The 21,670-nt window shown below is 41.5% G+C and overlaps 1 protein-coding gene across 4 annotated transcripts in view; it reads left to right on the top strand.

Annotated features, from left to right (window-relative positions):
* PARD3 (par-3 family cell polarity regulator) overlaps window positions 1-21,670 on the top strand; it is a 568,363-nt gene that overhangs the window by 341,398 nt on the left and 205,295 nt on the right. For all 4 annotated transcript variants that reach the window (XM_035129016.2, XM_035129014.2, XM_035129013.2 and 1 more), the window contains 2 exons: window positions 5,088-5,216; window positions 9,724-9,762. In XM_035129016.2, coding sequence (XP_034984907.1) covers window positions 5,088-5,216; window positions 9,724-9,762 — 168 coding nt within the window. The remainder of the gene's footprint in view (window positions 1-5,087; window positions 5,217-9,723; window positions 9,763-21,670) is intronic.

Genomic DNA, 21,670 nt, shown 5'->3' with positions numbered 1-21,670 from the left:
TGAACACGTCTTTCCTAAACAAAGTTTGCAGTCTAACATGTAAAACGCTCCTGATAAGTGAGGCCGAGGAGGAATATGGTGCTGAAAGACTGTGAGGGTTAATAAAATTACCCTGCTAATGTCATGCAAAGCCCTCTTCTGCTTCTTTTTAGTGGCCAAGCATATCCTGTATGCTCCATTTCTTTTGTAATTTCTAAGGAGGGATAAGAAATGGCAGCCTCCTCCCACGCTATTCTATTTAAGAATGTTTAAGCAAAAAGTGGGAAATGCATTTACACATTTCTCTCTGTATTTTCACTATAGATTTTGTACTGCTCCAGAGAGCCTGCCACTTTGCTTTATGATCTGTAAGGGAAAATACAACAGTTCCTAATGCAGTCCTCTAATACTGTTGTCACATTATGAACTCATGATGCTTTCACTACTCCATTGCCTTCATATTGAGAGCTTAGAGTTGGAATAAACCGCAGGAGCTATGCAGCTTGACACTGCTGCCCAGCAGCTGAAAAGTGTGTATTTTAGGTTTCCTTGATGTATGACCATTTAGACTTTGGAAAATCTCTCATGTCACATAATGTTCCTAAACAACATACAAAAAAATGAGGGGGTGGGTGGAATAATGAGTATTCAGTCTTACATTGAGTCTCATGCTCTACCAACTGAACTAAGCTGGGCTACTGCCTTATGTTAGCCCCACCTAAGAAGAGCAGGCCAAAGGTTCATCTAGTCCACCATCCTGTTCTGCCAGGAGCCAAATAGATGCCTATGGGAAACCTACAAGTAGGATCTGAGGTCAGCACTGCTCTCCCACTTGTGATTCCCAGCAACTGGTATTCAGAGGCAAACTGCTTCCAACAGTGGAGGCAGAACATATCCATTGTGACTAGTAGCCACTGAGAGCCTTATCCTCCATGCATTTGTCTAATCCTCTTCTACAGCCATCCAAGTCCATCTCAACTCTACAATTCTATTATCTAGATCAGGGGTGTCAAACTCAAATTCATCGGGGGGCCGCATCAGCAGTTTGCTCACCCTCAAAGGGCCGGTTGTATCTGTAGGACTATGTGTCCACTCTTTATTATTATAAATTATTGTCACTGCATTCAATTATTACTGTTTTTTGTAATAATGTAAGTAATAACTAGCTCTGAAAGCAAAAACATAGTCAGAATAATGGCAAGTAGGTATTCAAATGTACAATTATTGTACAATTTATTGAAAAATGATTTTTGGTAACAGAGAGTAATTTTTTAAAAAAACATACAAATATTGCCAAACACTGTTTATTACACATGTGGCAAACACAAGGCATTAACTTTTTTTAAAACTTTTCTGACTAGATTTTACTCGCTTGCGGGGTTCTTCTCTCCTCTTTTATAATGGGCTAATTCTTGTTTTGTTTTTGGAACCGAGAGGAAATGCCTCTTAGACATTAGCTCCCTCCCTTCTTGGGTTAGAATGGAAAAGGTGGGGGAGGACTGCAGCTGACAAATATTATCCCTCCTTGCCATCGATCGGAGAGTGTATAGATGTGAGATCTTGAGGCGGCTGCAAAGCGGCTGCTCCCCGTTGTCTCCTAGCTCTCTCGCTCTCCCCCTCAGAGGCTCCCGGCTTGTCCTCCTCCCCTCCCTCCCTCCCTCCCTCCTTCTCTCCCTCCCTCCCTCCTCTCTCTCCCTCCCTCCCTCCCGCCTTCTTTCCATCCATCCCCGCTTGTTCTCCTCCCCTTTCCCTCTCTTTAAAATTGATTTCAAGGCGCTGCCAGCCCGAGAGCAGCTGTTGAGCTCTCCAGAGGGAAAGTGAGCGCTCGCTTCCCTGTCAATAGCCTCCCCACTTCTCAAACAGAAAACAATCCTCCGTGAGCTGAAACTGCCCGACCAGCCATCCCTCTCTGGTGCCAGCAGAGATCTCTTTCCCCGTCCCCAGCTCCTCAAGCCCCTTCCTTTGCATCAGCCTGCAACTCCAGCCTTGCCGCCTAACCGGACTTCTCTCGAAAGCAGCGGAAGAAAGGCAGCGGGTGAATGAGCTGATGGTACCCAGCAGCCCAAGGGTTAATCTGCCCGGGTGGGCTCCGGCTGCTTCTGAGAGCCTCCCTCCCTCCCTCCCTGCGTCTCCAGCGGCCACTAACCTTGCTCAATGGCTCAGGAAACGACCCACTCTTGTCGCCGCCATTCATTTCAGGGGGCTTTGCAGGGCGAACTCCCATGGAAATGAATGGCACTTGCGCAGTAGGGTCGATCTCTCTCTCTCTCTCTCTGTTCAGCTGGGGGGGGGTCCAACAGGAACCCCCGGCACTCACGCGGCGGCGGTCTCAGTGGCTTAGGAGCCCTTTGGGCAGCGCGAACACGCTGGCTGCCCTCAGGAGCTCCGTGGCGCGCGCCGTGATGCCTCGCCGGAAGCCCAGCAAAGAGAAATTCTCCCGCTGCAGCTGGACTCCGCCCCCCTGAGCCCTATTGGCTGGCAGAGGGTATGATGCGGCGGCGGGGAGGGGCTGGTGCAGGGGGCCAACTACGCCCCCCTGCAGACGCGGGAGTCGGCCCCAGGCAGCACAGGGCGGCGGCGGCGGTGGCAGTGGCGGCAGCGGGCGGCGGGCGGGCTGCTCAGCGCCCCCTGCATTCTGGCGCTCTAGGCCACATGACGAGGTCTCGCGGGCCGCATGGCGAGGTCTCGCGGGCCGCATTTGGCCCGCGGGCCTTGGGTCTGACACCCGTGATCTAGATGATCCACATGGCTCATAATCCATACTACTGAATATTGCCATCACTTTTACTGAAGTAAAGATAGTTACTTCCAGTGCATAGCACTTCTCTTCTAAAGTAGTTTCTTCCTTTTTTTATACAAAGGTGAAAATAAGCTTAGCCTGACAGCTTCTTGTTGCCTCTTTGATTGCTGTTATAATAGCTTGCTGAGCACTGAAGTCAAGGTGACTGGTTCTTTGTAATTTTCAGGGTTTTCTGTTACACTTTTCAGCAGCAGCCACAACAAAGAACCATGTTTGCTTTCCTGGGACATTACTTGTCCTCAGTGAATCTCCTGGGATATCACTTGCCCGCAGCAAGTTCTCACAGATAAATGCCAGTGGATCTCAAGCTCCACCCCCTTCCTCTGCTTCTTCTTCAGCTGTATATTTTAGCATTTTCTGATGCCTGTATGTTCATTATGCTGACTTCTACCCACATTTATTTTGTGGCTTTCTACTAACTGAGCATCTTGCTTTCTTAACTCTGCTACTTCCTTACAAACGAAAGCCTCCCTGATGTTTTCTATCACGTCTGGTCAGTTTCAATTCAGTATCCCAGTTTCACTTATCTGTCAGGGCTTCACATGCTCCTGGGTGTGCTTGGATATATTGCAGACAAGCAAGCACACTTATTTGGCATCCAATTCGTATGGGGATGTTATTTGCAGAGTTGTAATTTGTTTTCCAAATTCAGGCACCCAGATCATATCTAGATCAGTTCTGTGGTTGTGTTGCCTTTGGAATTGCATCACCATTGCCTGGGCCTGTGCAGGAGTAGTGTTCTCATGTGTTATAAAATGCTGATTTTTAAAGACTTGTGTGTATTACTATTTAAATGCTATGAACAAACCACGCAATTGCTCTGCACAAATAACTTATTTGTGCTGCTTCTGAATGTGGCTCCCAATGTTTACCAATGTAAGTGCCTTTCAGGCTGTTTACAAGTGTAGCAGCTTCTGAGTGCATCACAAACTATGGCAGTAGGCAGAAGTGGCTGGCAGGGAAGGGCACCACTGTGGACCGGCACTGCCTTCTTGCCCTATACTGGTGTGAAAGAGCAGTGAGGATAGAGCAATGTGGTCACACCGGCAGCACTGCTTGATTGGTTCTGCTAACGTGCCAGCATCTGCCCAACCTCAACAATACACTGCCCTGGCATGTGGCAGCAACACTGGTGCCTGGAGGCCAGGTCCATGGCAGTGCCACTCTCCACTAATTGCTCTTGTTGATAGGGGAGCACAATGGCTGTTCACACTGCCCCCAGAGAGAGTGAGAGAGAGAAGAATGGGGAGAGGGGGTGAATTAAAAAGCAGAGCTGGAGTTGCCACAATGCTGTTCTATTTCTGCCTGCCTGGACAAACATTGCAGGGCTCTGTATCTGTATTTGCTGCTCAGGAATAATCCTGCGGTTTCCCCCCCTGTGTTGTGTGCAGCTGGGCTTTCTCCAAATTTCAGCCCCAAACACAGGCATGACTTTTCCCTAAGATAAAATATGTCACCTAGTTCTAGCTTACGCTGTCCTGGTTTGTGCAAAAGACTAAACTATGGTTAACATAAACCATAGTTAATGAATCATAGTTACAGCAGAACTGTCACTTAGATCTTGTTTGTTAGGCCACTGAAGAGTTAAAAGCACAAGTGAGAGCAGCCAAGCCTTGAGAACGTGTGTGTGTGTGTGTGTGTGTGTGTGTGTGTGTGTGTGTGTGTTGCTTTTCACCTAGAAAATTGGATAACCTTTTGTAGAAAAATTGAGTGTTTTAAAATTTATTACTGTAATAAGGTACAAGATAACGCAGACCCTTACACATTATTAGGAACTTTATGACATCTGTATGCTTTGTCCGATTATGTACAGTGGAACCTCAGGTTACGTATCTTCCTCCTTATGAACGCTTCGCTTAGCTCCGCTAACCCGGAAGTAGATGCTCCTGGTTGCGAACTTTGCTCTGGTGTGCGAGTGGGAGTCATGTGAAAGCGTGCCTTACGTTAAGAACGGTTTGGGGTTCATAACAGACCTCCAGAATGAATTAAGTTTGTAACCGGAGGTACCCCTGTAATAGAAATTTACTGTTCATTTGTAAACCGGTTTCTTTCTTTTGATTGACTACAAATAAACTTAAAACAATGTTAATCAAAGTTCATAAACCAACTGCAAACTTGATTAACAAGCATCTTTTAACCATAGTTAATATAGCATTAAAGCCATGGTTTAATAAGTAATAGTTTAACAAACCACAGTTTAACATTATGGGTGAACCAGGATACTGTGCTGCTCTGGTTTATCACAACAATCTTCACCTGCTGCACACAGGGTAATTCAAAATCCTTTCCCTCCCCCCCCCCATTGCAGGTAAATGGAGTTGATTTAACAGGAAAAACCCAAGAGGAAGTTGTTTCCCTGCTGAGAAGCACCAGGATGGGAGGGAGTGTAAGCCTTATCATTTTCCGCCAGGAAGAAGCATTCCATCCAAGAGAACTGGTGCGTATTTTATTTTTATTTTTTTTAAAGTGGCTAAGGCACATTAGGTGAATATGAGCAAATAATGTGAAGACCTGCTGTCAAACATGTGCGGCTTGAAGTGGAGCACAGGAAAATAAGCTTCTGTTGCATTTCACATGGACATTTCCTTTTAGCAGACCCAGGGAAATTGGATTTCCACATTAATATGGGAACTAATGTTTTCAAATCATGGGTGACAGCAAATGCAGATTATAAACTGTTGCATGTACTTTGCTTGAGTGCCTATAGACAACTGATTATTCTCTGTCTTTTGCACTTTTGTGTCCCTGTTGGAAAGCTTGCTGTTTGTCACACTACATGAACATCCCCACCCCCACCCACCCCGGTCTCAGAGCATTTACAATTAATCTAGAACAGGATGTATGAATGCTGTGGTTTGGAAATGAATAATCTGTAAGGGCAAAAATGTGGTGGTTTCTAATACTATAGCTACATGGGAGAGACACCCCACAGTTATTAATTTAGCAAGGCAATTCAGAGAATCCCTGTTGTACAATGTATCTTAAAGAAAATTTTCATAGTATATAGACTGTGCACCAATTTTTCCACAATAATTGCCTTTGTGGGTGTAGCAAATGTTGATTGTATAAAGCTGCCTTATTTTGGACCAAATCATTGTTCAGTATTTCAGCATCTCCAGTTAGAGCTGGGAGAAAACCCTGCCTGAAATCCAGGAGAGCCACTGCCAGACAGGATAGACAATTGGTCTGACTTGGTATAAGGCAGCGTCCTACATTCCTATTCCAGTTGTCTTTACTCAAGGCTTCAAGCAATGATGCAACTAAAGTTATAATAATCTTTCTCCCTCCCCCTTTAAGTTCTTCTAAATATCAGAACACGGGTCTCTATCTCTCTTTGGTGTATTGAATGCTGCAAAAGGAGTATCCTAGGTGATAGGGAATTTAGGAAATGCAAATTTCCATGGCACTAGTATTCATGCCAAGGACATAGGTACCCAAGAAATCTACAGATGGAGACCAGTTGGTGCCCTTGCATGCACAACTGGACTTTTGACCCAGCAGGAACGTCTGATAATCGAAGAGAAGGGGGTGGATTGTTTCTGATTTACCTTCCCCCTGCAGACCCCAGCACCTTCAAAAGCCCTCTTGTGAGTCCATGATTGCCAATTAGATTATATGCTATATTTCCCAGCACCCCTCTCACTTGACACACTTCAGTGAAACTTCCCTGCCACCAACTACCATCACTACCAAATAATTCAAAAGGGTTAATGAGTCATGATGTGGGGACTTGTGGAAAGATAGGAGTGATTGTGATGAAGTCTGCATTTCAGCATAGGGGATGGTAGAGCAGGGTATATTCTACTTTGGAGGGACCCCTGACCATTAGGTCCAGTCGTGACCAACTCTGGGGTTGCGGCACTCATCTTGTGTTACTGGCCGAGGGAGCTGGCGTACAGCTTCCAGGTCATGTGGCCAGCATGACAAAGCCGCTTCTGGTGAACCAGAGCAGCACACGGAAACGCTGTTTACCTTCCTGCTGTAGCAGTACCTATTTATCTACTTGCACTTTGACGTGCTTTCGAACTGCTAGGAGATGGGAGATGGTAGCAATGGACAAATCCTTAGTGTGAATGAACTATTTAGGAGAGGCATGGCCTTTTGTATTTGCATGTAGGATAGATACTGAAGCCACAGGAGTGTGTTTACTCTCAAAGATAGGCTACCGTGTGAAAACATCCTGCTTCTTCTGGAACAGGTGAAAACTCTTAAATGGGTTGTTAATATAGAATTGAAAGGGAACTTGGGGGCCAACTGGTTCAACTGCCTACTCAGTCTGCAATGCTGGATGCAACACCAACACCCCTGACATAGCCATGCAGCCTCAGTGAATAACTTCAAGTGAACAAGAGTCCACTCTCTCCTGAGCAGGTCCTGGGTGAATTCCAGTAAGCTGAGCCTTCAAGTTAACTGGTCCCAAGCTTTTAAGGGATTTATATACTAATGGTCCTGGTCCTCACTGCAGGAAGGACTCTTAACTACCAGTTTGGTTTCTGCCAAAAGTTTTAATCCACCATTCAGGCAAGGTTCAGGTTACAAGATGCAGCAGGTACATAAACTGCTTTGAGGTGTATATAAAATTTTATGAAATAAATAAAAAGGAGGTATAAGCTCAAGCTAAGAAGTTGATCCAACAAGCAACACGTCCTCTGCACCTTCCTTTTAAAGGACAAGGCAGACACAGCACCGGGCACTGGGCAAGCAAACAGGCACTCATTAAGTGGGTGGTCCCACAAGCTTTCATCATGCTGGCATCCCCATGTCCTTGGAGGCAGAGGTGGCAGCTCAGCATCTGATTTATTTTCAGTTGCCTTCTCCTTTGGATGCAGCTCCTCACTGACAGAAGAGGCACTGGGGCAACTCCACAGCAGGAGGTATCTGCCTTGGACTATCCGATGTCATAGGGCAGAACATCCCTCTGCCAATTCCATTATTTGTCAGGATCCAACCATCCCTTCCATAACACGTCTATGGAATTTGTGACACTAATAGTAGCACGTTTCACTTGCCCCAGTAACAAAGTGGCAACCAGATCTGCAGATCTCTGATCACAGGTGATCAGACATGGTCTCTCACTCAACTTGCAAAATAGCACAATGTGGATTATGCTGGAAAGATCCCATGCACACTTACAGTCACCTCATAAAGCCTAGACCTAAATGGCAGGCTTGATATAAAAACAATTGTAGAGTGGTTTACACTAATAAATGGAAACACTCTTCCAAGACGTCAGTTCTTATTCGCTGCGGTTGACTCAGTTTCTCTTTCCCCATCATCATTTTGCCAACTTGTAGCTGTATTCATTTAGACCCAAGTGGTCAAAATGGTTAAGGAGTTCATGTGAAAAAAGCACTATTTTGCTTCTGATCAAGAATTTGAGAGATTGCAGGCAAGTTTCATTATACATGTTTTGTTGTGCCACCAACAAAATCTCCCCCCCCTCTTCATTTTTGCTTTGTTCTCCTCTTGATTTTAGGGATTAAGGAGTTCTTGGCTCTGTTCTCTGTCTTTTGTCAACCACAGTTGGCTTTAACAAGTTATTCCCTCTAGATGAGCTTTGGTTGCTTTTGTCTCTGTGCAGGAGATTAATTAAAATTGCCCCTCAAAGGAGAGTTGTGTTTGCCTAATGGCTCTGAAGCACATTAATATGGCTTGATGGGCAGGAACTTTAAAATGCATCATTCTGTGTGTGCACAGAAGGGATAAAATGTTTAAGGAAATACATTATTTGCATGCTGTAAATTCTCTTCACTTGTATTCTCTTTTTTATGCTGTTTTATTATTATTTTTAAAACAACAACAACAACAACCCATCACATAACAACTCCCATACATGGGATTTCCAAAATCCCTTGACTTCCTTCCACTTCCCTTCTTGGTTCTTTTCTTTTACATTTGTTTATGCATGTCCATAAGATCTTCAATTCAGATCATCTTTATCTTCTTTGGTGGGGGCTTCTTCTTTTTCATATTCTGGTATGATCGTGGCCAAGCAACTGCTATCAGATACAGGAGGAGATTCTTTTGCTCTTTAAAAACATTCAGTCCTTTAAGCCCAATTTTTTTTTGACAAAGGTTATTTTAAGCATATTCTTCAAATCATTATGTATCATTATCCAAGCTTTTTAAATAACCTTACATTGCCACCAATAAGATGCTCCAATGCCAAGCATTCTGAATTACCATACTTGTTATTGTGAACCACTGAGTTTAATGGAATGCTAGTTCTATGAACTAGCTTTGGATACAACCCTGTGCGCCAATAAGAGGTCATGCAAGTTCAGGTGGGCTAGGCAGGAAGGGGGGAAGCAAAATAGGGACTGAGTAGGTTTGAAAGCAGGTAAACTGTTAAATCAGCATGCAGGTCAATAGTATAATTGATTAGTTGCCAGGCCAGTGTACCTGGTCAGGGGCCTTTTGCCTAAAATAATGGAGGCTGAGTGAGATGAGTAAGTGGGGTGGAAAGCAAGCAAGTAGTTTCCTCCTTGAATGGAGTGCTGTAATGGAACCGAGAATTGGGTCTGGCTTGCAAAGTCCCTGATCTTGGCATATTACGCTGTGTAAGGATGGGAACCTCTTTTAAGGACACATTATATCAACTGAAAGGATGGTTGGACAGTGTTCTCAAAGCTACAAACAACAAAATATCAACTGAAAGAGAATAACATCCATTAAGTTAGTACAGAATGTTTTAAACATTGTCACAGCTGCATCCTGCCACTCAAGGAGGCACAAGGAGGCACTTGTCCCAGTCTCTCAGAACTGGCATATAAAGTGTCACCTGTGGGCTTTTGGGATTTTTCACAATGTGTTTTGTGTAGCTCTGATCTCCTGGCCTATGCTCCATTTGAGAACTAAACCCCTTGATAGTCCTCTTCTTAATCGTTGGCAAGTGTCTTTTCTACCCTTATTCTTATTTTAATTTTTGTCCCCGCTTCTTCTAGAGTACTGAACAAAGCCAGTCACAAATTCCAAAGGAAACGGTAAGAGTTTTGTCTTTCACGTGTCAAGAAAGGTTGCAATGATTTATTTATTTATTTATAATTAAGCAAATTTGGGCCCCGTCCCATAAAAATAAAAAAAATGTTTTTTTTAACAGACAATTCTGTTCACTGTATAGGCTGTAGGTGGCTCTCTCCAGCCTTAAATTGCATTTTACTTTATGTCTAGCACTTACTTCCCATGTGCTTCACTGATCATTTGCGCCTCTATAAGGGGCACATATGCATGCAGACTCTTGTTTGGATACAAAATAAGGTATCTGGTTCCTAGAAACCGAGATAGTTTAAGGCTGAAATAAAAACAAAGAGGTCTGAATTGCAATCTAACATTCCCCCTCACAAGCTGTTGTTCTTATGTTTTGTAACCAGTTTTTAAAGTAACTCCAAGTTGAAGAAGGAATATCAGATTTATTTACAAGCTAACTGTAGCAAATCTCCTCAAGACATCCTTAAAATGCTTCTGATGAAGAATATCCAGATGTATATTACAGGAACAATTAAAGCACAGAGTGTTTCTGGGTTGTGTTATCATTTGCTTTTAGAAATGAATCATCATATGAATCAGTACATTGCAATGCAGTCCTGCTTACTTTTCATAACATCTTTCATAATGTCTTCACCTCGGTAAGAATAATAGATATTAAAAAATGGGGATGAGAGAATTGCTTTAACTGAAAATTGCAATGGAGCATATGGTTAGTTGAGGTTTCTAGGATTTATCTGCTTCACTGTTTTTCTTTTCATATTGGTGATTTGGGGCCCCATTAATGTTGTCTATAGACTTTTTAAAGCAGTGCCCCAAAGCATCTTCTCATAATGTCTCATGTGTACAAGCTTTGGCAGTGGTTTTAAGGAAAACCATAAATATGGTTGTTTGCTGGTTCCTTGGAAGAGGCTCCAAGGAAAGTAAAAGAAGCAGGTGGTGTAGAAGTAAGAGTGGTCATTTAGAAGGGAATAGAACTGTCCCAATACATTTCACTGACTGAGATGGAGGAGCAAACAGCAAGCCTGCCCCCTCAAGTCAATATACTTAGTGCTCAACGCTGGCTAAGTTAATTTGGCACCTGAGACATCTTATCTTGCAAGCATCTCCCCCCCCCCCCAGTAAAAAATAAATAAATGCAGTAATAATACATTAAAACTAATTACAATAAATCAGATCACTAACAGTTTGCCCATTCATGACACCAATAGCAGGGTTGGCCAAAGGAGCAAAGTTACGGTATCTTTGATGGCTAAGCTATAAATCACAAAAAAGCAAATTAAGCATTTTGCACCAATGCTCCCATTTTGCTCCTCCCTCCAGCAGGGAAACAAACCACAGTGTGGCTGCTGACTTGGTGTTACATATGCACCAGCTTTCTTGGTTGGTCTCTCCCAAACAAATCATGAACAGGAAGGCAAGAAAAAAAAACCTTGGCTAAAGAATGTGGTTTGTTTGGAGCAGAAGAAATCACGAGCTCTGACTCACACAAAATGCTAAGCCAGCGGCTTTGTGGTTTGCCGGAGAAAGGGGAGATAAAAGTGGGAGAGCTCAAGCTTCATGAAGCAGTATGGCGCTCATGCACAACTGACTTAGCTTGCCCATGTTTTATAGAATCATAAAATTATGAGTTGGAAGGGACTAGTCCAACCCCCTGCAATACAGGAATCTTTTGCCCAATGTGGGTCAAAAGCAGAGCTATATTAACTCTACAAGTGTGCTCAAGAGTGTCAATTCAAATCCCATGTTACATAATGCAAATATACCAGGAGTCCTCTTTGTGGTGATCTTGGTTATTCTGCCCTTACAATTGGGGCTTTAAAAAGGTTTTTTAGAGATCAAGTGTCATACCTGAACTCCTGTCATTATGTGACAGGGAAGTGATGGCTATGTTCCATGATTTGCAGAGGTGTCAAATACTGGCAGCCTGGCCAATAGTGAAAAAATATTCTCTAAAATTGCCGTGAATTGAATGTGGAGCTTTAGATAGGTGTTTTGAGGGCCTTCTTAGCCTAGGAATGCTGACTGGAGAGAGAATGTGGTAGCATCCCCACTTCCCCAAGTACCTTAATCTTAAATGCATATCAAAGCTTTCCCAGCAAAAACTCAATGGCATGAGCTTGTTTTGTAATATTTCACATGCTGACTTCCTTGCCTCCCCCCACCCTGCTGCCTCTTTGCTTGGTTATGCATCATTCCCCATTTGGTTCTCCTGCCTTGTGTTGTCAGACCCTTCAGTTTCCTGTTCTTGCAGCTTTCTGTTTTATTGTACCACACATATGGTCTCTCTTGTGCTGTTAGTCGTGAGTTCAGTGAGTGCTGCTGTCACAGGGTTGACAGCAGAAGAAGGGAAAACTAAAAAAGTAAGGATAATGCAGGGAGAATGGGTGAAATACAAAAATGAAATGAGATTCTTCCAGCTTTGGAGCACAGAACATCAAAAGTATTTGCAGCCTGAAATAATAATAATAAATGTCTGTTAATGTGAACTACAAAATGACTAGTTAGAAAGAGAAGCCATTGCTATCAAAGTCCACTTTTCCAGCAATCTTAATGCCTCCGCACCCCCAAACTAACTTATTGTGTCAGATTTAGATACTTTTCCTCATGGAAGCTCTTGCATTGGAGGGAGTCTGCATTTTCCAAGAACTTAAAATAGCAATTACTTGACACACAAATTGGGATACTGAAGGCATTATGGGATATATTTTGGACAATACCTTCTTGATTGAGAATATCAAGCTCTATCACTGAAATGCAGGAACTTTCATGAAGTATTTTGAGTAGTTTAAAAAGTAGCAAAGGCTGACTCTACACACACACACATACACACACACACACACACACACACAGAGAGAGAGAGAGAGAGAGAGAGAGAGAGAGAGAGAGAGAGAGAGAGAGAGAGAGAGAGAGAGGACACACTGTCCCATTTAGTGAACCCTATTCATTTTCTCTCCTGTAGCAAGACTGCGTATAATTGCCTCTTCATTTAACTCTGGGTTTCTGGGATAGAAGAAAGGAAGTTTTCAAAACCATGGAACAGAATCCTTCTGGAATTGGACCTCAGATGACCCCAGAGAGTTTGGCCTGTCCTTTTGCATGTATATGGCTGGCCTTATACATCTGGCCAACTCAAAAGTGAGAAAAGCTATTAATCTCTCTGGACTTTGGCTGGCAGGCTGCTTACCTGCCTATCCCATCCTTAGGTACTCTAGGCACCTGCTACCTCCCAAGTTGTAGGAAGCTGGACATTGCCAATACCCAGACCTTTGTGCCTGAAAACTGTAAATGAACAAAAAAAAGATATAGGAAGCTTTTGGCATCAAGGAGAACAGTGTATCGATATGATCTTAATGTCACCTGCCATGTGAAAATATTTTATTCGTCCATCCCTAGTTAAGAAAGTACAGTACAATAAGTTACTCTCTTGATGAATGCATTCTGTGGTGTCCCAGCTGGGATTCCATTGGCTACCAAACTATACTAGAAAAGTGTAGCCAGCAACTTCCTGCTCTCATGTTGAGTTGGCTTCATGGATTCCCATATGGCAGTTCAAAATCTCGTATTATATACTCCTATCCAAAACTGAGCAGATGCACCTTCTGCTAGGCATGGTGATTATTTTGATATGAAAGAGATTGACTGCAATATGAAAACCAGTAATTTGTCATTACATTTCTGTTTCTGAGGATAATTATCTTAATCTTGTTACAGTGCATAGAAATAAATTGTTAATTATGATATGAGAAACATCTGCCAATTAACCTTTGCCCCTTCTTCTCAAAAGTCAATAGCGCTAGGCTAGCATTGTGCATTTTGAGTTATTTTTTTCCTCCCTGTTTTTCCTCCCTTATCCCAAATCTGACAGCAATCGTTGTGTTAGCGTCACCTGTGGGGACTTAAGAGTGCATTTGCCCACCTTGCTTGATTTCCTTGATAGTCTAAATGGCTCCTTGGAAATGTGTTTGAATAAAATAAATGCAAGGAGAATAACATTTCATTTTGCATGAAGGTTTTTTGGATTTTTTTAAAATAAAAAAGTCCCTTTCATGCATGAATCAGGTGAAAGGAGATCTCATGTAGAAAGGGGCTGTAGGAGCCATGCTGCTTACCTTGTCCTCAAGGTCAAGTGACAGCTCTGCTGCTGCTGTTGTGCTGCTAGGGACCAAACACAGTTTGGCACATGCTTTGTCTTCCCCAGGCAAACCACAGGTGGTAAACCAAGAACAAACCATGGTTATAATTCATGATCTGTCTGGAATGAGGCAAACCACAGGCATAAGATTGGATGTAATGCTAAGCCAAATCATGGCTTAGCCACAGCAGAAAGACGAGGAGCCAAATGGCTGTGATCTCTCCAGGAATGAGCACATTTCCTTGTGTGCTCTAAGACCAGTTGGTTGTGAGGCAATTGGGAAGCTCTGTGCAGAGGACCGAGCAAGCCCTTTGAACTATCTCCCCCTATTCCCTAGGCTAGCTTTGACAGATGTCAGTCACCTGACATTGTTGAGATGTCAAATGGGGGGTATCCCACATTCCTCTCAAAGTTCACCTGTGTGGTGTCATTGGGGCAGTTCTGACCCGCAGGGATAAAAGGATTCCACACACCTCCTTTAAGTCATGGTTAGGCCTGGTGTTACATGTGAAGTTGTCTATGGGAAATTGTAAATTCAATCATAGGCATATCTGTGATGAGCAGCCATCTACTGAGGGCTTCCTCAAGCCTGAAACCAGCCCTGGACCACAGAGGGTTGAGGATGCACACAAAGAACAGTGATGTTTCAGGGGTTAAACATCATCTGTTTCGACTCTTGGATACTTCACAAAATCCCCTCATAAATTGGTTTTCTTTTTCTTTTCTTTTCTTTTTTTCACATGCTGGGAGTTTCTTATTTGCAGCTCTATAGACTCCTACCCATGACTGATTCACCATATGGTATACTGGGCCCCTTGAATGAGAAGTGGATGATGCAATATATTTCTCTTTTTGTGCACAATTAATAACTGGGTCAAGATTGTTTAAAAAACTTAATAGCATTTATGAAGTGTCTTTTCAACAATGTCCTCTGGGCAGTTCACAAAAATGTGCATAGCATATTTTGAAAATATATGCTTTTATAAATGCAGTATATATTATAAGGTGTTTCACCTCTTTTGGAACACATGTGATCAGATTATGCAACATAGAATCAGGGCTCTGTGTAGTCTACTGTCCTGTTTCTAGTAGAGACTTCCTAGCTAAATGCTTCCATAAAGCTCACAACAGCACATGAAGGCAACAGCCCTACCCTCTTGTTTAGCTTCCTTTACACACCCCAAGCTACTGGTATCTAGAGAAATGCAATCTCTGAACCTGCTGGTCCCAGTTAGGTATCATGACTTACACACATTGATAGACCTGTACTCTATGAATTTGTCCAATTCCATCTTAAAAGTCCTAAGGCTGTAACCAGCACCAAATCTAGGGCACAAGAAATCCCTTTGCAGCAACTTTCCCCAGATGTAGAGCCCATATGTTGGACTTCAAAACCCATCTTCCCCAGCCAGCCTGGTCTGTTGTCGGGGATGATGGGGGTTATAGTCCAACAATATATGACAGGACAAGGCTGCTTAAGGTAGTAGATGTTATTAAACCTCAACCAGTTTTTTTAAAAAATCAAAAAATAGGACTCTAAGGAAACGAGTATTTTTTGGAAAGTTTTTAGGGGCTCCTCAATAGGATGATGACTTTCCTCTTAATAACTTTACTATCTCTACTGATTTTTTTTCCTGCAGTGCTCAGCTGCAGGCAATTGGACATGTTCTAGGGTAAACTACATAACCAATGATGAGGTTGGTTCAACATGTCATACGAATTAACCTAAAACATGCCCCAGAATCATCTTATGGCAGATGAGTAGAAGTTGCTCAGGCAAATAAATGTGGAGAACGGTCACCAAAGATCAAAGAGTTGACAGTGACTGACTGAAACGCATGTGCCTCAATTGGTTAGATCCTGGAATTTGAACTTTAGCACAAAGTGATTTATTTTGCTTACTAACCCAAAGAGTTTTGTGAGATACCCACTTGCAAACACTGTATACGCAACAGTTGGGACTTTGATAAATACTTTCCCTGGTATATGATTGTATCATTTGGAGAGGAATTCTTATTAGCAGATGGGGAGAGGTTTGATACTGATGAGGTTGACAGTATTATTCTCTGCGTTGATTGGGAGTATTGTGAACACTGCTTATTATTTCTTGTGACTTTTAGTGAGATAAAGAAAAATGCAGCCTTTTGTCTTCCAATAATGTGAGACTGGTCACGTTAAACATGAGGGTGATTGCCTTTGGTTTCATATCCATTTGGGGACCGTTTTGAATGGTTTCAGATTACATTTTTAATAAAGATGCAATCTGAAAGGAGAAAAAAATTAGGAGAGGGAGAGAGAATATGCAATCTACCCCAGGGTACTGCTGTGTTTATTTTATTTTACCAGAGTAGGCAAGCTGTTTCTAAATGGCTTATTGGGAATAATAATGCCTGGAGCTAAAGCAATAATCCATAGGGAATCATTTTATCTAACACACATAATCTCTTTCTCTACCTAATTTGAATCTCTATGGATGTTGGAAATTAATCTGTTGAATTTTGGTGGTGTCCTTTACTGGTGATTATTCCATATCAATTTATGAAATACATGTATCTTGATGTGCAAATTTAAGCTGTTTCATGAATTTGTACTTGGTACTTTGTCCATGATGGTTGAACGTATGTGCTAGTCCAAACTTAGTTTTAATATTTACAAACATGAGAAACCAATTGTGTTCAGTGTGGCTTCTTACCAGACAATGCTTTTTGGGTTAAAAAAGAGAGAGCGAGAGATACTACCGGTAGCACTCATATCTTGATAAAAGTTATGTGGGTGCCAGTACAAAATCACTACCATGGCATCACAAAAAGAGATAATGATACCCCGTACTAATGAGCTTATATGTGAAGTTTGCCTGCCTCCTAAGCCTTCTATTTGCTATATCTTGGTCTTTGTTGCCCCTTTAGAGTTGCTAGGTGACAACAGAAGTCAAAACTTTTCAAGTTCCTCTTGTTATCTTATGTTAAAGGTATAGCAGCCTTGGATACAGGGTCTAGACCAGGGATGTCCAACAGGTCTCATTGCAGGGCACCCCTGGTCAATCCTGGTCGATTGCGTGATCCTGGTTGATCACCCAAAGTTTTGGGGGTCTTCCTCCCCCTAAAAAAGCTCAACAACTTTGGTCAATACAATGGGTAGATCACTGCCAGTTGTGTTGTTGTTTTTTTGTTTTTTTAGTGGGAATAGATCACAGTCTCTTGGAAGTTGGACATCCCTGGTCTAGACCATAGGTGGGTAACCTGTGGACCACAGGCAATGCTCCTCTTGTGCTAAGCAGCCTGCTAGCTGCTGCCTGCTGCTGTGGCTGAAATTACACGTTCTTGGGCTATCAAAATTGCACTCACTGTTGAATTTGCTACACCACTGCTGTCAGTTATTTTCTTCCTCTGTACCATTACTTCAACCATCTTACTATTTGGTATCTATCTCTTTTAGGTTCCTTGGCCCCCAGCCTGCTCCACAAAACTACCCCACTCCATAAGGCCTGAGTATAGTGTTAACACAATCTAAAACTGACAGTTATCTCTTTTTAAATTTATTTTATTTTTGCATTTTTAATTTTACAAACAATAACAACAAAAAAGAAACAAAATGTAGACATCATATCCCCTTTGACTGCCCCCTTTTGTGTATCTTTATGTTTTAATTTGCATTCTGCATCTCATCATGAACTCCAATTATATTATAAGTCCTTAATCAATCCATAGTTCAAATTTGTACTACCAGTTTTCTGTCAAAGCTGCTAATGAATGTAGTTGTTTACAATAATTTTTCAAAAAGCATTGTGCACTTCCCCCATTCTTTATTCAGATATGACTCTTCCTGGCTCCTAATTCTTCCTGTAAGTTTTGCCAGTTCAGCATATTTCATTAATTTTATCTGCTACTCTTCCTTGGTTGAAACTGCATTTTCTTTCCATCTCTGGGCCAGCAATATTCGGGCAGTTGTGGGCAGTTGTGGTCCTGTACATAAACAAATTCTTCAGGTCCTTCTGGATATCTGTACCTAAAATTCCTAAAAGAAAAGCTTCTGGTTTCTTAGGAAAGGTTATTTTCAACATTTTTTTCAACTCATTATATATCATTACTCTGAAAGCTTTTACCAGCTTGCATGACCACCATATATGATTATATGTGCCCTCTACATTTCCAGCACATGTTAGAGTTTGATTCACACATTTTAGCTAATTTACTAGGAGTAAAATACCAGTGGTACATCATTTTCATATAGTTTTCTTTCAAAGTATAACATACTGTGTATTCCAGATCTATATTCCACAATCTTTCCCATGCTGCTAACTCAATATTATAACCAAAATCCCTCGCCCAGTGTATCATCACTGGTAAATCTCTCGTTTGCCAATCCAGTAGGAGTTTATGCATTTTAGAAATTAATTTTTCTAGCAACTCTTTTTCAGATTGAAGGGTTTTATTTGAATAACCTTTCTTTTTAACCGACTTAAATACTTCATTAAGCTGGTGATATTGCAACCAATCGGTTACTAGTCCTCTTATCTCTTCGGACCTCCTTAATTTGAAATCTTGATCTACTTCTATTAATAAGACAGTTATCTCTTTCTTCATTGAAGCTGTTGTGGAAACATTCTCACAGCTTTGTTCACTAAGCAGGTGGGATGATGGTAGCATTTCATCTCACCTGAGTACAGTACAGTAAGCCCACAACTCACACTCATTTAAGTTGTGTGTATTCAGCTTTACACACTTAGCAAATTAAAAATAAATTAATAAAGTGGGGGACGGGGGAAGGCATCTGGGGGAAAAAGATTCTGGCAATCCTACTCGCCATTGAACCCAATGTGTTTTGACTATACATTATTTTTGCTTTAGGCGCAGTCCCTGGAATGTAAGCCCCATGTAATTTGCAAGCTTTCTGTACAATATGCAGATGCTACTAAGATGGGAGCTGAAACAGAGAAAGGTTTCAGGCCTTTAATTTTGATGCTGCTCTAACATATTAAATAGTTTCTCAGTGATAAGATTAAAACTAAAACAGACTCTCCCAGTCTACCATGGAATCTCAAACAAGCCTCCGCATATAGTTTCTGAAATTCTGCAGCTACTGTTAGATTTGTACTAATATAGAGCCTTTGCCAGATGTGACATATTAACTTAGCTAATAAGAATAATGAGCCTCAGTCTATATGTGCAAATAAGATTAATTAATGTTTACCCTAACATGTGGCAGAAATTAAAATATTTCGCTTGGGAACAGCTGAAGAGAAGAGAGCAATGAGTCTTCTTTGTAGCTGTGATCAGCTGTATATGGTTTTCTAGTTATGCAGTGGGCACTCATGGTAGCACCAACAAAATCAAAACTATGATCACAGTTTGCCCATGAGGCTCTTTAGGCAGAATGTTTTGATCAACTAAAGGAAACAGAAACTGGTTCAGTGAGCGGGCAGATTGCGTTAGTGCCCCAGTGTTTGAGGTTGAATGACTTAAGTTTAGCAGTTTTCGGTAGCTGTACCGAAGAAGTTAAATGTGAAACTGTGAAGGAATGAGTTTGGCTGACCCCAGCAAACATGGTGAATTGTTAGGGATTATGGGATTTGTAGTTCAACAGCATCTGGAGAAACAGAGGTTCCCCACCCCCGATGCAGAACATATTTCAGGTAACCAGATCCCAATGGCCTTCAAGTAAAGCCCCAGTAATACACATGAGAACTAATGTAGCTGATAAAGAACTGGTGTTTGAGATGCTCAGTCCCAATGAATAATCTTGCAGCCCTATTTTGTTCCAGTCAGAGTTGCTGGATCAATTTCAAAGGAAGCTCCAAATACAACATGTATCGATAGTTTAAACGTGAGGTTAGACATTATTATTATTATTATTATTATTAAATTATTTTTTTCATCATTCACCTGCTATTTAACCTATATATTGCTTTACTCAGTTATATTCAAATAAATGTGCAATTACAAACACTTTATCTTTGTTCCTATTTGAGTTACACACTAGGCCATCAAAGATTTACTCAGAAAATAAGAAACAAAGTCTGCAGCTCACTGCTAGACGGAAAGGCCAATCTTTAACACGTCCTTATAACAACACACTTGGACCATAATAACCTCAGCATGCAGGTGCAATGGTGAGGAAAACTTCACCTATTAATTTTCTGCCCAGAGAATAGTCTGAATGTGACACAGTTCTACTGCTGGTCTAGCTTTGAGCACAGCCTGAGGCCAGCTAGGTAAAAGAATAAGGTAGCAACATAACAAATAAGTCACATGAGTTCAGCTGGGGGGGGGGGAGGTGAAAATCTTTTGAGTACTATTCATTCTCTTTGCCTTTCCAATACAGGGTTTTGAGTATAGATTTCACAGGAAAGTTCCAAATCTCTGTGTGTTCAGTTATAAGATTGTAGTAAAATATTTCCAATAACAACAAAAAATAGAACTGTTCGGAACGTTATAAATTTGGCCAGAGAAGTGGGTCCTACAAAGCAAAATACAGTACCTTAACTGTCAAATGCCAGGGTAAGGAGGTACGTATTCAACATATGAGAAAAGCTATACAACAAATATGCTAGACACATCTGTCTGGGGCTAGGGAGTTCAGATTCTACACACACAATCTTGTTTCTGCTGCCCCAGTTTGGACTGCTCCTAATTTTTGATAGCTTTAGTTGAACCAAATGCACACATCCATTTACTGTTGGCTTTGGTTTATTCTCCTGCTTTTATTTTTCAATTCTTTCATAACTTCTTATCTATGTGTCCCATTTCTTTGTGTTTCCATGCAATTCATCTTTTATTTCACTTTATCAAATACACTTTCTAATCAGGTGTCCTTTACTTAAAGATAGGCACCACACCACAGTCAGCAATTTTTTCATGAGTTTGGTTAGTTTGATAAAAAAAAAAACACCCAACAACATTCAGGTCCTTCATTTCTGCTTAATTTATGCTCCTTAAGTTTATTTCCTGACTGTTACTAATTGCTGCTGTCCAAACGTGAACCCCTTGTCTACAGTTTTCTATCTGGCCTTCCCTTACTTTCCTTTCCCTTAAATGTACAATATCCTTAAGTTCTTTGATAATTTTGGTCTCTCTTCCTCTGCATGATTTTTCACAAATCCCTTTGGGTTGTCTTATTTTACACCTTAGGTGCTTCCTGTCAATTGAACATTCATCTTGATTTGTTTGGAGGGAGGTAAACAACATTGGCTATTTAATGAGCCTTCTGTATGTGTAGTGAGGGTAGACAACACTATGTGTAAGCACATGTTATTCCATACTTTGCACTGGCTTTTCCTATCACTTAACATAAAAGTCCAATCTTTTGGGAAAGTACGGTAGATATGATGTGCAACTATAATTATGCAATGTGATTTTGCTGTTATGTCATTGAACCCCACCTGAAAATAGTGACAGTCTGGAAATTGATCTCTTATTCAGTCTGTGACCATTGTTTCTCCTCCATCAAGGTCGATAGTAACTGTGAATAGTTAGCTGCATTACCCTCCCCTCAAAAAATAAAACCCTTCTCAAACTGACTGCTACTTCCCCAACATTCATATTTTTGCCCTAGTATCTCCTCCAAACTTCCTTTCCATCATTTTTCTTTCTGTACATATCCCTTCTTTGTCGCCAAATACAGTCAGCTTCTTCTATCTATCTGTACATAATCAGAAATATAGATATGAACACTATATATTTTCTGACCATGTTATTCGCTTTTCTTTTAACATGAAAAGTATTCTGGTAAGATCAAACTAATACCATAACTTGCATGGACTCTTTTCTCTGTGT

This window comes from Zootoca vivipara, chromosome 12, assembly GCF_963506605.1.
Source record: "Zootoca vivipara chromosome 12, rZooViv1.1, whole genome shotgun sequence".
Classification (NCBI taxonomy): Eukaryota; Metazoa; Chordata; class Lepidosauria; order Squamata; family Lacertidae; genus Zootoca; species Zootoca vivipara.
Note: the sequence above shows the minus strand (reverse complement) of the source record. Positions and strands in the feature narration are given on the sequence as shown.